This window comes from Dicentrarchus labrax, unplaced genomic scaffold, assembly GCF_905237075.1.
Source record: "Dicentrarchus labrax unplaced genomic scaffold, dlabrax2021, whole genome shotgun sequence".
Classification (NCBI taxonomy): domain Eukaryota; kingdom Metazoa; phylum Chordata; class Actinopteri; family Moronidae; genus Dicentrarchus; species Dicentrarchus labrax.
The window spans coordinates 16,170,916-16,186,398 of NW_026136704.1; the positions used below are offsets into that span (position 1 = coordinate 16,170,916).

The 15,483-nt window shown below is 43.5% G+C and overlaps 1 protein-coding gene across 1 annotated transcript; it reads left to right on the forward strand.

The window, feature by feature from the left end:
• The first annotated feature begins 10,376 nt into the window (after positions 1–10,376).
• phox2a (paired like homeobox 2A) lies at positions 10,377–15,318 on the forward strand. Its single transcript, XM_051396599.1, has 3 exons — positions 10,377–11,052; positions 12,554–12,741; positions 12,902–15,318. Exons 1-3 carry the CDS (start codon positions 10,830–10,832, stop codon positions 13,394–13,396), a joined length of 906 nt encoding a protein of 301 aa, XP_051252559.1. The 5' UTR covers positions 10,377–10,829; the 3' UTR covers positions 13,397–15,318.
• The last annotated feature ends 165 nt before the right edge of the window (positions 15,319–15,483 follow it).

A 15,483-nucleotide genomic window follows, 5' to 3' on the forward strand; every position in this document is an offset into this window, starting at 1 on the left:
TCACTGCCTCTCTGTTTCCCTTCACACATGCAGTAATTTACATGCCAACTTTCCCACAATATGCAGTACAGTATCTGCCAATGTTTGTGCCCTAAACTGGAAATAAAAACCTTTGTTACAACAAACTTTCATAGTTAGGACTGATATCAAGAGGTTTGGGAGTAAATGTGATGCATATGTGGTTGTAAAAGTAGCACAGAGGCTTCAGTGTACCTGTGCAGCTTCATCATCATCAACCATCTCATCTTCAGTCAATTGAAGCCATTGTGTTAGCTGATAGGAAGCTTAGTTGCATTATGTTTGTGGTAGCAGCAACTTAGCTGTGACTTAGTGATAAATTAATGTCTGTATAGAACAATGTATTGTATAGAACACTGAAAACAGCCAAAATATTTAATATTTATTGTTTATTAAGATATATGTAAGTTAAGTTCATGCCGATTAATAGTGATATGTTGAAAGGATGAACGGCAGTTTGGGGGGAAACAAATGGATATTGATCGGAGGACGTTAACTTGCAGCAAAACTACAGGTAGTTTGACTTAAAAATGACATGTTTTGCCAAAGTTGGATAAATAAGAGCCGCTAACAGGGAAGAGGAAGGTTTAATGACCAAAGACAGTTTGCCTCAGATCGTTGTGTTTGTTCACTTTAACGCACATTCTGGAGAAATCCTCACCAGCAGAGCTTCACTGATAAATGTTTGTAAACACATTCTGCTTATTCATTTCATTTTAGTAAAGAATGTGTTAGTGGAGAAAACACCAAGCAGAAATGTACAGCAGTCCATTTGAATGATGGGTAATATAACTGCCTTTGTGAATTGTTTCTGTTGATGCATGTTAATGTAAAGACGTCTCGTCCGTCACCACGAGTGCTCTGCTGGTACAGTGTGTGTGTGTCTCACATTAAGAGAGAGTCATAAAGAAATAATATTCACAGTGTTGTTTCATAAATGTTTGAACAGCATGTTGACAAGGCTCCAAATGTAATCCAGCGACATTTTTCATTCTTGTATCCCAACCTCTGCCGTGTAAATAAAGTCATCACAACAAAAAAGGGGAATTCCTCTGTTTTTTGTTCTGTTTGTGTTGCACTGACACTCACTGATTGATGGATGTGTGTGTGTGTGTGTGAGAGAGAGAGAGAGAGAGAGAGAGAGAGAGACCAGTGCCTGGGTGGGAATTCTGCAACAATAACGCTTGTCCACCTTGTGAAACAACATGACAGAGGAATTTCCTTGGAATTCTGCTCAGTGTGGGGGTCTGTGTCGGACACTGGGAGGGAATGTCTTCCCTGTAGGGACGAATTAGCATGCAGGAAAAAGACACATTCACTCTTACTGTGCTACTCCTGGACCCCCCCAACATCACACACACACACACACACACACACACACACACACACACACACACACACACACACACACACACACACACACACACACACACACACACACACACACACACACACACAGTCACATCTACAGAGTCACAGCTGTCTTGTGAAGGAAGACCACTGCATTGTTTTTAAGTCATTCCCTGCTGCAGCAGATTTCTAACACTGCAGGGATGAAATAATTAGTCAGAGGATTAGTTAACAGAACAATGGATTAATCATGGATTTTCAAGCAGAAATGCCAAACATGCTGGTTCCAGCTGCTTTAAGTGTGAGGATTTACTCTGTTCTATACGACTGTAAATTAAATATCTGTGTTTTTAACTGTTGACAGAAAAATGCAATTTGAAGATGTATTTAAGGCCGCTGGCAACGTGCCATGTGCACTATGCAATATCTTCTCACATCAAATGATCAAATGATCAAATGGTCGGTAATTTCAGCCCCCAATTACACTTTACAGTCACATCTGAACTGTCACAGCTCATTTTCCCTTTGGGAAACATGAAATCATGTTTAATGAATCCTCTTTTATAATTAATATAGTTTTAATAATGGTAACCGATAAAGGACCAAACATTATATGTCTGGTTTGTTTTATATTCAGTACATCCTCAGAAGGTTATTTGAACATTAGTTTTGCTTCCTGGGAACTAAAAGCAGGGAAAGATCAGCTTTTCTTTTTTACCATCCACTTCCTTGTTATCCACCAGTCTAGAGGGGAAATGTGTGTCTGCCAATTACTCGTGAACCTAAGCTTACTCTGCAGTTGTATTAATTGTAGTTTGAATATTTGAAATGTCATCTGCATGTTGTAAACTTGACGCCCACAGAGAAAGGAGCAGCAAGTGGGACTCCTGAAGCGGCTGCATCTGGACAGCAGATCAAGTTTTTGCTATGATACCTCAAGGCTTTTCCCATCTCTTATAAGCCTCAAACACATCTACACGTTATGGTTTTAGGAAGTCAAGCTGGCCTGTGTGTGTGTGTGTGTGTGTGTGTGTGTGTGTGTGTGTGTGTGTGTGTGTGTGTGTGTGTGTGTGTGTGTGTGTGTGTGTGTGCACATGTGTGTATCCATTTACCCTCCCCGAGGAGGAAGACAAGAATAAGAGGAGGAGGAGAAAGGGAAGAGGCTCTTAGTCTGTCCGTCAGGCTATTTCTGACTGCTGCCATTTCTCTGATTAGATTATGGAGAAACAGAAACCTGGCCCTCCATCGTCCTAACCTCCCTCTCACTCTATCTCGCTACATTTTGCTCACTCACCCCCCCCCCCTCGCAACCTCCCTCCGCCTGATGCTCTCTTTCCTCCACCTCTTTCTCTCAGTCTATACCTCTTCCTCTGCTGTCCATCTGTCTGTCTCTGTCCTGGTGCGTCTCCTCCACCTTCTGCTGCTGATACAAACGGAGGCGAGTTCAAGGTTCAGGAGAGAAGTGAGGGTCAAACATGGGGGGAGGAGGGGAATGGAGGACCAGGAGGATGGGAGAAATTACATTTCATTAGTACAAAAACATCCGTATTAAAGTAAAGACTACAGCACTATGGAATCCTTCCCTTGAAGGCCAGAGGAGACAGTCAGAACAGGTGTCCATGCAGAGGCCTGTTCCAACCTGTCCAGTTCAGTAAATACAGCGGACTGAACACAGCAGCTGCATTATACTGTATACACCCCGGACACAAACTATATGGACATTTTCTATGTCAGTTAGCTTGAGTTCATTTGATTAAATCACTTTTTTTATGCCTCAGCAACGCAGAGCCACAATATTAAGTAATACTTTGATAGTTAGTTAGTTGGCATCATACTGAAGTGGTGCAAATTATCTAAACAAACTGTAATTAACCACAAAACCAAATTGGGGAGCGCTGACCATGAACTGCAACATCCAGATAAGAACCGGTCTTATCTGGACTGGAACCTCTGGATGTCATTTCCCTCATTTCCTCTCATCTCTATACCATCAGCTATCTAACAAATCCAGAAAATGGCCACACAAAAAACAAACAAACAAACAAACAAAGAAAAAAAACAGCCTTTCACATGCAGCACCCACTGGGGTCTGCAGCCCCAGAACAGTTGGTGGTCACCCAGACTCACCAGTACACAGTTTATTGAGTAATCTGGATAACTCTGCAGAGTAAAGCAGCTCTTTTTACATCAGTTCAGACATGAGATGGTACTTTGTTTATCCAGAGAAGACATTAAACCTGTTTCTTTTATTAGAAAATGGCCCTTTCCATACAAAAATAGACAATGCTGAGTTATAGTAGGTCTGAGATCTGGCTCATGTGCTCTCCTGGCCACGCATACTAACCTCTGTTCTGTAAATAAGATGGATAAAGAAGTTGGTTTGATTTGAGTGCAGTTGCTGTGCAGTGTTGGGCAGCCCAGCAGCAGCAGCAGCTCAGAGAGGTGCAGCAGCAGCCAGGTGAGGTGGTGAATGATGAACGACTACTAGAGGCTCTCCCATTATCATATCTGTCCCTGCTCTTAACGGGGGATTTTCATCCGTGTCCCTCTGCACTCCTCTCATCCCTCCCTCCCTCCCTCCCTCTCTTCCTCATTGCGCTCCCCCAGGAAAGCGATCGATTTCACCTCCATTACCTCTCTGCTCTCGGTTTTAAAGATGCTCCTCATGTATGCAGCAGTGAGGCGGCGCACAGTTACCGCAGCCTGCAACCGGCTTTTTATTTGGCTTTTACATGTTCGCTCAAATCAGACCCCTGGTCCTCGTGTTAACATATGGAAGGCTTTGTTGTGGTCTCGGGGATGGACCGGCGGACGGACGGAGGGGGCACACACCGGATGCCGTCCGGTTACCGCAAAGCAATCACGTGACATCACGTCTCCCCCCCCGGGAAAATTAGCATAAAAGACAAATAAAGGACCCCACCAAAAACACACCAGTCTGTCCTCCTTTCTTTTAAAGAAAAGGAACAAATCCATTCCGCCTAATTCGAACCTTGCTCAGGGACAGCTCGCGTGGCAGATTGCAGCCTAATTAGTTTAGAGGGAATTTAATTCAATTAACTTTCCACAGCTCCGCGCGCCCCGCCGCTGGGCTGCTTTCAGAGCGCGGGGCCAGAGCTCGAGATCTAATTAGCGTGTTTGGAGAAGCTCTCCTGCGCGCGGCCATCCCTCGCCGCTCCAGCTGTGGTGTGTGTGTGTGTGTGTGTGTGTGTGTGTGTGTGTGTGTACTGTGGTCTCCTGGGACCTGGTTTTTATCCTAAAAAGCTTCTTTTTTAAGTAACATGCCGCTATCCATTAGGATAATACAGGTCTGGTGCCGCAGTGGAGAGATGTACGCAGCATGTGAATAACCGCAGCTGCTCTGCGTCATATTCTGGCAGGTGAACGCATGTTGAATTGATGTTGGAGCGGACTTCAATTAGGATGAGTGTAATCTGATGGGTTGAAATTAATGGCCACATTTTTGAGGCGATCTTGACAAAACCTCTTTTTGTGCTGGACGATTAAACTGTGTAGCGCGGTGGGGTTGGGGGTTGTCACATTTTTGATCCCGTCTGATTTATAATTTGTAGATTTTTAACCAAATTTATGCTGAACCAAACTCATTAGAGTATTGGAGCAGATATGATGCTCTGAAATGAGCACAGCGGTTTCTTTACAGGCGCTTTTATTGGTCCCAGCGATGATATTTTGAACTTGTGCGCACATTTTGTAATTACACTGAAGAATTGGTGCAATATGATGAGATTTTACATTCCTTATGAAGCACAAAAGAGACATTTCGTTCTTCCTCCTCAATGTTTTGATGGTTTTGGGGGGATGTTTGTTTCTGTGTTATTTCACCAGGCTGTCACAACTTCTCTGTCTGATGCACTTTTCCCATATAAACGGCACAAAATGGCCTCAGACATTGATTAAGGTATTTAAAATACACATACAGGCCTTTATTGTAATCAGTGGTCAAGCTGATTTTTTGATCATGTGTATCAACACTACCTGAGTGAGGAGTTGAATGTAACTCCTACAACTCGCTGCGTGCTGTTGCTCCTGTCTCTAACCCGGTTAGAAACGCGCCGTCTTCTCGAGCCGGAGCGTCACGGTACATTCCGGTAATTGGGGATTGAAATGCAGGGACAGGCTCACCGACGGGACCCCCCCCACCCCACCCTCCGACCCAGGCCTCGGGCCCGCCACCCCCCTCCTCCCTCCTCCGGCACCGTCTCTCATCCATCACCGGGCAAATCAAATGCACCGCCAGCCTCTGCTGCTGTGTAAAGACGCAGGCCGATGTTAACGGCAGCATCTGTGATTTTTTATTTTATTTTATGCGCAATCAAATCCGCCTCCCAGAGAAGAGGCTCTTAAGAGGGGCGATGACACGACACATTTTAGTGACACTGCAGGTATTGAGCCAGCTGCTGGGCTGTGTGGATCACACTGTGGCTGCAGCTGGCAGAGCTGAGGAGAGAGTTAAAGAGGGAGAAATACGGGCTATAATAATCCTATTAAATTATATGGATACTTTAATAGGAAATACAAATATCAAAATTAGGGGCTGATTATAAATTACATCTAAAAACCAAAACCGGAACTGTTATAACGACCTGCTGAGTGTGCGCGGAGACAGACAGAGGAATATATACATATGTTTTAATTTGTCTGATTGAATTTTGATTGGATAAATATCTAATAATTCACAATAAAATATCCAATCAAATTCAACAATGAGAAAATACTCACAGGCGCGTATAAAGACAAATAATGTTAACAATCAATCAACTGTACCTGTACATTTATAGACTGCTGCTGATCATTAAGATACGAAGGCCATAGTATAATTAACGATATAATATAATGAGCATTTTAAAAGGCAGAGATGTGGGTGTTTATAAAGCATTAATGTGATTTAATTCGTTATAAAGGTCACAGCATTAGGCCTGTTTTTGTGAAATCAGTCTGACTTCGGATCAGTGATACTGACTTTAATGAACTCGCAATAAAAAATTTATTTAAAACAAAAACAATAATTGTTTAATCTTATTATCGGCAAGTAGGAGTTTTTTTTTTACACAGTTGGACACAGAGGAGGACACAGAGGAGGACACTATCCAGAGCTGAGGATCAATAGCTGCCTCAATCTGAAGCAGGAAAAACGGCTTTCGGCACACGGGACGTGTTCTTCTTTGAGCTTCCATGATGGATGGACCTGGCAGGCTCTCCCTCTGACTGACAGCTTCACTTGGTTTTCAGACCACCACCGCGTGTCTCAGGACAGATACCGGACTGGGGGCCTCCCGCGTGGCTTTTCTTTAAGCCGTGTCCCATCCTTCACTCATCCCTTATCCCCTGTCTCAGTCCATACACCTCTCCATCTCTCCATCAAGACCGTCCAGCCATCCATCATGGAGGCCAGTGTTTATAGCCACCACCAGCCTCACACACATAGGTTACCCTACTGCTGCTGTATGTTCCGATCTGCATGCAGCTCCGCAGACCTCCAGTCGGCGTCTTCACAAACAATTACAGCAAGACGGGAGCAGAGGGGGGCAAATGTTGGGAATTTAATTAGGATTTCTGTACAGATCGTGCCCCTTTCGTGTTTGAAATAATCTGGTGCAGACATGACAATTAATGGGGTCTGGAGAGAAGGCCCATGCAGTGCACTTTTCCCTTGGAAGAGTATTTACATAAATGTTTATGTTGAGCTTTACACCCTGGCAATAGTTATAGTTATTTATTATACACCAGGGTCATTAAACATGGCGGACTGACGTTTGGACATGAGGCCTAAATTCATTAATCAAGTAAAACATGAGGACAAATGTTTCAAACGCGATTATATGGAGTTTTATTATAATAACACAATGTGTGTGTGTTCGTGCATTATTCCCATAACAAAGTGTGGTTAATGGTCTTAATGGCTCAATTAAATACATTTACATTTTATTTATTATAACCTAATGTTTTAATAGAATAAAAGCTTTTAATTTAAACAGTGAAAAGCTGAATTGATCTTTTAATAGCATCTCAATCATAACTCCGATTGGAAACGGACAGCACATGTTAAGTGCGTCCATAAGACTTCCCCTATAACCCAGTCCTCCATGGGCCTATAATCCCTATAGTCGGGGCTCCTCTCTCAGGGGCCCTCAGGAGCCTCTAGGGGACCATTGTGTCCCCCTCTGTTGACTCAGACGTCATGAATGCCAAAGATCCCCGTTACTGTTTCCGTTAAATCGCCCCATGAATGTAAAAGTCCAAAGTTAAAGCCTCCGCAGAGGAGAGGTCTCCCCCTGCGCCGCGGCACTATAGGGCGGATTAGTGGCCTGGAAGAGACCGCTCCCCTCTTTGAAGGGATTAAAGTTTAAATGCTTTAAAGCGGGAGAGCTAGGGTCGCTCCTGGCTGCTCTTTTTTATGGGGAGGGGAGGCAAAAAAATAAATAAAAAAGGGCCCGGAGAGTTTAACTTTGAAACAGTTTAAGTTTCTCGGTAAACTCACCTCTGAACCCACCAGACGGGGTGAGAACACACAACAGACGGTGTGGGCCTGGGAGCTCAATGGTTAATGTGCAGGCCCCAAAAAAACCAATCACAAGGTTTATAAAATGTATATTTATTCTAAGTGGTTGAAAGAATATAGTTCGTTTATAGGATCACAGAAACCTCAGTGGTAGCTGCAGTGGACTGTGTTCTTAAAGGAGCTGGTGACTTTATTTGAAGCGCTTGAGACAGACAATGTTTGTAATATTGGTTTGTAATCTAATGTTAGAAATGTTGTACCAGATAGAGTCCATGTGGGCACTTTACGTACATGCCACAATAAATAATGATTGTTACAGTATTTTATGTCAGGAAGCAGCCTGTTTCTGGGCCTTTGATATCACAACTATTATTATAGCTCCATAATAACGTTACAGTAAAAGAGCTCAGGAGAGGCAGGTGCACAAAAAAATCAACAAATCATTTTCTGATTTCTAATTTGATGTTCTGGTGAATATTTTGTATAAATAAAAGTAAAATAAGTTGTCATTAGAACAACAGTGGAATTATAATTAGAAGCTTATAACTACAACACACATTTAAAATATAACATAAAGTCTTCAACATCACAACTAAAACTCGATCATACGGCTACAGTGGCCCCAAACGGACACGTGGCATAACACACGCATTTTATATATAAATAAATATATATTTAAACTCAGAGCTTTTGACCCACAGACGTGAGTGATGTCGGGCCAGAACATCCGACATCACCACGAGATGAACAACTGTATGAACAGGAGCCCCGCGCGCCGCTCCGCCCCGCAGCGTCCGCGAGCTCTCACCAGCCGCACGCACAATAAACGCTTTAAACAAATCTTATTAATAATGTTTATTTGTTGTTTAAGTGAGAACAGCGCAGGAAAATGCACGTGTGTGTGTGTGTGTGTGTGTGTGTGCGTGTGTGTGTGTGCGTGTGTGCGTGTGTGTGTGTGTGTGTGTGTGTGTGTGTGTGTGTGTGTGTGTGTGTCGGGTTAATGACATTAAGGAGCATCACCACGCAGCCTCTGGTCAAGCAGAGATAAGAGCGCGCGCTGTCAGCCCTAGTTGCCGCGCGCGTGCACAAGAGCCAAACTTAATTAATTTCTGGCATGCGCGTAATTTTTGGTTTGTGGGTTGTATTATTTGGTGAAATTCATCCGGTAATAAAAAGCCTGTTAATTTGATGAACAGAGATCTGAAATGCAGCCGTCACGTTTTTTAAATAACAACAGATTTGGAAAACGGAGCGCGCGCGCCTGCCTGCCGGTTTCAATCCCTCTGTGTGTGTGTGTGTGTGTGTGTGTGTGTGTGTGTGTGTGTGTGTGTGTGTGTGTGATTGGGGCCGTGTGGGATATGACTTATCACATTGTATGACACCGAACAATAAACTTAAACCAATTTATGGAGCGTCAATGCGTTTATGGTTAGCCTGTCGTGGTTGCTCGGTTGTCTCCGCAGCCAATTCCCTCTCTCGTCCTATACATCAAACTGACGCTCACTCCGGTGACATCTCCGTAAAAGTGATCGGAATCAAATCAAAGCTTTTAATCTCAGCAATCACCGTCACATCTGGACGTTTCCCCCCACATAAAGACTTCTGTGGCTGAGCTGCAGTTGTTTCCACGAGCCGTTTGAGGGGCAGTCCAACGGTATTGACCCGCTGTGGGGTATTATTGGAGCGGCTCGTGAGCTGCACTGTAGTCACACGGTAATAGATTCATTTTAATGCTTCGACTTAAACTAATTAGAGGTATAATTGCGCAAAAATAATCCGACTTTATCATCACAGACGAGCGGAGAGATGTCCAAACCTGTGTGTGTTTTTGTAGGCCTAGATTCGTCCGGTCACATTTCAAACCGATCGATTCCCTATAATCAATATCTCTTTTTCCTCATCTCTTTATAAAATCTGTCCAGGCTCGGGCCTGTCTTGTGACATTTTACCTAACGCTACATTCATAATCTGGACTTCAAACCCAAAACGTCCCAGTCAGTCCCAGTCTTTATGTGTCAGTGTGGAGATTATTAAAGTAATTAGTCTCTTTAAAGGGAATAAAACACAACAAACTTTACCAACCGGACTTAAGAGCACTTTCTTGGCTTTTAGGCTTGAATCATAACAAACCTCTGCAATAAGAGAGGGAATAGGATAACGTAGCCTATCTTAGTTTCATGGGGAGTTCTGGACCGACCTGTGTCGGTCCTTATATCTTATACGTCGATTAAACTCACAATAAACGCAGTTTATCGCGATATGTAAAGTAACTGGTGACTGTGACAGAATGTCCGATAAAGGAAGCATCGCAGAAGACATAAGAACCGTTTTAAATGAGCAGGTTTTTAAGACTCTGCTGACACCTGCGAGCTCGCGATGCTCTGGAGCGCGTGGGCGGTGCAGCGAGCGGTGGGAGGGGGCCGTCCGTGTCCACGCTCACTCACTGGTGGCATTGTCATGGAAACTAGACCACCGCCTCGCCATTGTCTCGCGCTCTGCCAAGTTTATTATAAACACCGCGCGAGCCGCAGCGCGCTGTCAAACGGAGCGCGAGAGCAGAGCGAACTGCAGTCCCGGGAGGAAGACTGAAGAGACGGACAGAGAGAGAGAGGAGAGAGAGAGAGAGAGAGAGAGAGGAGAGAGGAGACAGTGAAGAAGGAGAGTGAAGCTGTAGAGAGAAAAAGCGAAAACATCTGGATTATTTACCAAGAAACAAACAAACAAACGTCCGCGTGGCAGTGAGATATATACCGCACAGAGCTGACAGGAGTTGTCCTTGGAGATACTGGAGAGACAGACAGACCGACTCTGACTGCCCTGAACAATACTCACTCTATCTCCTAAAATAAAAGGCGGCTGAAGACGGACCCGAAACCTCTCCGCTCAGAGTCAACCCCTCGTCGTTTCCTCTGCAGACCGGTGTTTGCACCGGCTGATCTCCATGTATAAGATGGATTACTCCTACCTGAACTCCTATGACTCCTGCATGGCGGCCATGGAAGCGTCGGCCTACGCGGACTTCAGCTCATGCAGCCAGGCCAGCTCCTTCCAGTACAACCCGATCCGGAGCGGACCCTTCTCCAACCCGGGCTGCACCCCGCTCAGCACGGCCAGCTGCACCCTGGGAGCCCTGCGAGAGCACCAGCCCACACCGTACTCCTCAGGTACAGGAGCCTCCGTTGTATTCCTCTGAAGGTAGAAAGGTCGTAGAATGAGGGAATAATTATAATAATAATAATAATAATAATAATAATAATAATAATAATAATAATTGTATTCGTCTCCAGCATGTCCTTCTGCGTGAGCTGCGCAGCTTCTATCGATAACTTATATAAATAAAAACATGGGGAAAATAATTTAATTAGGCTAATTTTCAGCTGCATTTTATGTTATAAATAGTTTAACCATTTACAGTTTAAGGCCTAAATTATTTGACATTTGTATCTTAATTCCTGATTTAGAATAACATTAAATTATAAATTAATTCATGGAGAAAGACATTTGCTAAATCAGTGAAATAATTTACATTTTAATATCATTAAATGTTTTGATGATGAAGTTAAGAGAATTTTAGAGGTAAAACATTGAATTTCTATACTAATTTAGACAACAGCCTATAGATGCACGCGTCAATCTAATGAATAAGAGGACTGTTATACAAGCTTATCATAATAATAATAATAATAATAATAATAATAATAATAATAATAATGATGATGATGATAAATAGTCTCACAAAATCAAAGTTTGACAGCTTGAAATCGAAATCAACCTTGATGAATTACACACACACACAGACCTGACTTCGGTGTGTAATTATTCCTTATTTGCCTGCAATCATTTTTATTGTCATATATATATATCCTAAGGTAAAATTTAAATACAGTATCAATTCTATTCTTTTTATTTTCTTAAAGCAGCGAATTTATTTGACTTTCTGCGGATTTTGACTCACATTTATTTAAACGCTTGCTTCATGTATAGCGACAAAAGCCGCGACCTAACTACCAAAATAATCAAAATAATTATTTATTTATTTGCAAACACGATTCTGTTTGATGAAAAATGTAGGCTTAGCCCTTATTGTTAAACATTTTATAAATGTACTAAATAAAACAGCCCAATTAAGCCTGTAATTAATGTGTGTAATTGGACTAAATAGTTTTTCTTCACTGTAACACAACACACACAAATAAATATATAAATATATATACATCTGTCAACGTTATAAAACACAAACGATTCTCAGGCAAAATAAAACAAAATAGAAAAAGTATAAATGAACTAGCTCTGTGAATGCACTACACTGTTTCTTTTAAACACTTTGTTATAAATGTGGCCTTTCAGCCTTCAGCCTTCTGTACAATCTCACAATGTTCAGCTTTGGTTTGTAAACTCCATGGTCAGTTTTGATTGGCTCTGAGCTCAACGCAATCAATTTATCAGCCAATTAATCCGCTGTCCACTAACCGTCGGGGGACAAAGGGTCTCTTGTTGCTCGACGAAAAACAGTTGATTATCGTTTATCGAAGATTTCCCGATAACGTCGTTTATTTCAAAACATGTTACGTTGTTTACGTGGCCTTTTCGGTTTTAAAGCCAAGTCCATAATAAATTAAATATTGCTTTTCGACCACTAAACGGATATAATCTCTCCCCCCTCAGTCCCTTACAAGTTCTTCTCGGACCCCTCCGGCCTGAACGAGAAGAGGAAGCAGCGGCGCATCAGGACCACCTTCACCAGCTCCCAGCTGAAGGAGCTGGAGCGGGTCTTTGCCGAGACTCACTATCCGGACATCTACACCCGGGAGGAGCTGGCACTGAAGATAGACCTTACTGAGGCCCGAGTACAGGTGAGAGGAACAGGCTTTCTTCTGCTATTACATTGTCTGACCTCACCTATCTATCTATCTATCTATCTATCTATCTATCTATCTATCTATCTATCTATCTATCTATCTATCTATCTATCTATCTATCTATCTTAATCTGACCTCTGTCTGTGTTTAACAGGTGTGGTTTCAGAACAGGCGTGCCAAGTTTCGTAAGCAGGAGCGTGCAGCCAATGCCAAAGCCAACAGCTCTGGTGGCACCTCGGGCAGCACCAGCAGCAGCAGCTCTGGAGGGAAGAAGGGCGGAGAGCCGAGATCTTCATCAGATGATGATGAGTCCAAAGAATCCACCTGTAGCCCCACACCTGACAGCACGGCCTCCCTGCCCGGCTCGGCCAACGGAAACTTGGGCAGCCCCGCCAGTCTGAGCCCCAGCCCGGCTCCTGCCAACAGCGGCTACGCCAACGCCTCCAACTCTCCGGTTCTCCAGGGGCTGAAGCCACCCAGCTGGTCCAGCCTGGGGCCGTCCAACCCGGCCGTGGCCCAGCCTGCCGTCCAGACTCAGGAGATTCTGAAGGCCTGGCAGCCGGCGGACAGTATGACCGGGCCCTTTGCCGGAGTCCTGTCCTCCTTCCACAGAAAACCCAACCCCGGCATCAAGACAAACCTGTTCTGAAGCACAGAGGAAGAGAGAATGACAGACAGACATTGTGTGGTGTCCTGGAACAGCGAGGAGTTTCCAGCTTTTGTTGAGAGAGTCAGGACTTGCCCGTTATACCGCTGAACTCACTGGTGTAGTCTGCTGTGGTTCAGCGAGGCCCTCGGTTCCCCTCTAAAAGACGATCAAAACTCAAAGCTCAGATAAGAATAAGCCGGTCACCATCTCTCACCCCAAAATATTATGCAACTGCAAACTCTTCACGTTCACCCTCAGATCAGAGCCCTTCATACAGTTTGACAAGAAATCCCCTCTTCCGCAGATAAAGCAGACGCAGTGTAGTCTTCATGTACAGGCCCTCACACTCCACATCGTCAAAGGGATGTTTGTGTGCAGCATTAACTGATAAACACATCAGATATGCATACACACATTCATACACACCCTCTGTTGTCCGTGTTTTCTTGCACACGTAGACTCACATTCCCACACTCACTGCCATTCCAAGAAACCCCCGCAGTGGGTCTGATGAGCATGGTGGTCAGGTACGAGTTTAAAGCAGAAATCTAAACATCACGCTCCGGTCTCTGCTGGGGAAACAAAACAGAACAAACTTTTACCCTCAAGCACAACTTCCTCTAAGCCCCCTGACACACACACACACACACACACACACACACACACACACACACACACACACACACACACGCACACACAGACTCCCACCAGAAGGGAACCGGGTCCCCTTAAATCTCTTTGCCGAGCAGAGCAGAGCACCCCAAAATCCAATTAGAGCAGCCGGGTCCAGACCAGACACCAGTTCATCCCCTCCTCCTTCTTTACTGTATCAAGTCCTGACTCCCCCACTCTCATCCTCAATGTGACCCCCAACCCCCACCCTCAACCCCTCCAGGCTTTATGGTCCCATCCCTTCACTCTCTCTGTCCCATCATGCCTTTCTCCATCAAACAGTGGGCACTTTGTTAAAGTTCAGCAAGGGAAAGAGACGGAGATCTGCAGTTTCCTGCCCTGTTCTTTGGGTGGAGAGGTGAAGAGTTATACACAGAGCAGCAGAGTGTAACCTACAAATCTGTCAATCTAATTATAACTGACTTCTGCTGTTGGTATCATGGTACTACGACCGGTTTCTCTCTTTGGTCACAGACTGAAGTTGTTTTTTGATGATTTCTCCTGCTGGATTAATGGGAAGGAATGAGTTTGTTCAGCAGTGCTTCAGTCTGTGGTTTGAACTCTAGCGGACTTATAACTCATCGCCCGCTCTGACTCTTTTAAGTTTCATTAACTCTGCCGCAGCCGACAAATATGGGACGATCTCTCTCAGAAATGCAACACAAACTGGTCAAAATGTTGGCAATATAGAGAGACATGCAGACAGTTGCTAGAGTTTTCTACTGTATGTCCATTAATACCCTGATTTTGCCCTTTTGTTGTTGTTTTTTTGCTAAAAAGCAGACGTCTGTATGTTCTTCCACCATGCCAAGTTGCTTGTGTATCATCCCCATTTTATTTTGTTGCAAATCACTGAAACAAGATTGATTTCAGAGCTGAAACAAGATTGATTTCAGAGCTGATTTATTATATTTTTTTTGGGGGGGTTAATCCAGAAATCTACTCAAAAAGGTAAAAAAAACCATGTATTTATTAATATTCTTTATTATGTCAGTGAGGAAAAACCCCACAAATTTCTTTGAACTGCTCCATGAAATTTTGTGACTGTAAATTCCGTAATTAGTAATATAAATATTAGGTAGCCTTTTGTTTATTCCTCTCATGTTGCTTTACAGATTTATTTCATTGCAGAGCATCTGTCTCACAGACCAACACGTCCACGAAAACTATGAATCGACAGAAGCTCTAGTGAATGAGAAGTTATAGCACTACTCTGAATATTCTAATAAATCTACATTATGGAAGCACTATGTGACGAGTTCAATGATCTGGTTTCTTGTGCGTGATGAGAGTGTTGTGTGTTATGTCCTCAGAAAGTTGTTTTCAAGGACTTTGAGGTAAAAGCTCCTTAAAATTATGGTAAAATAAAAACCTAAATGAGTGTCCCTTATTTTAGTTTTACCGTACGGCTTTTC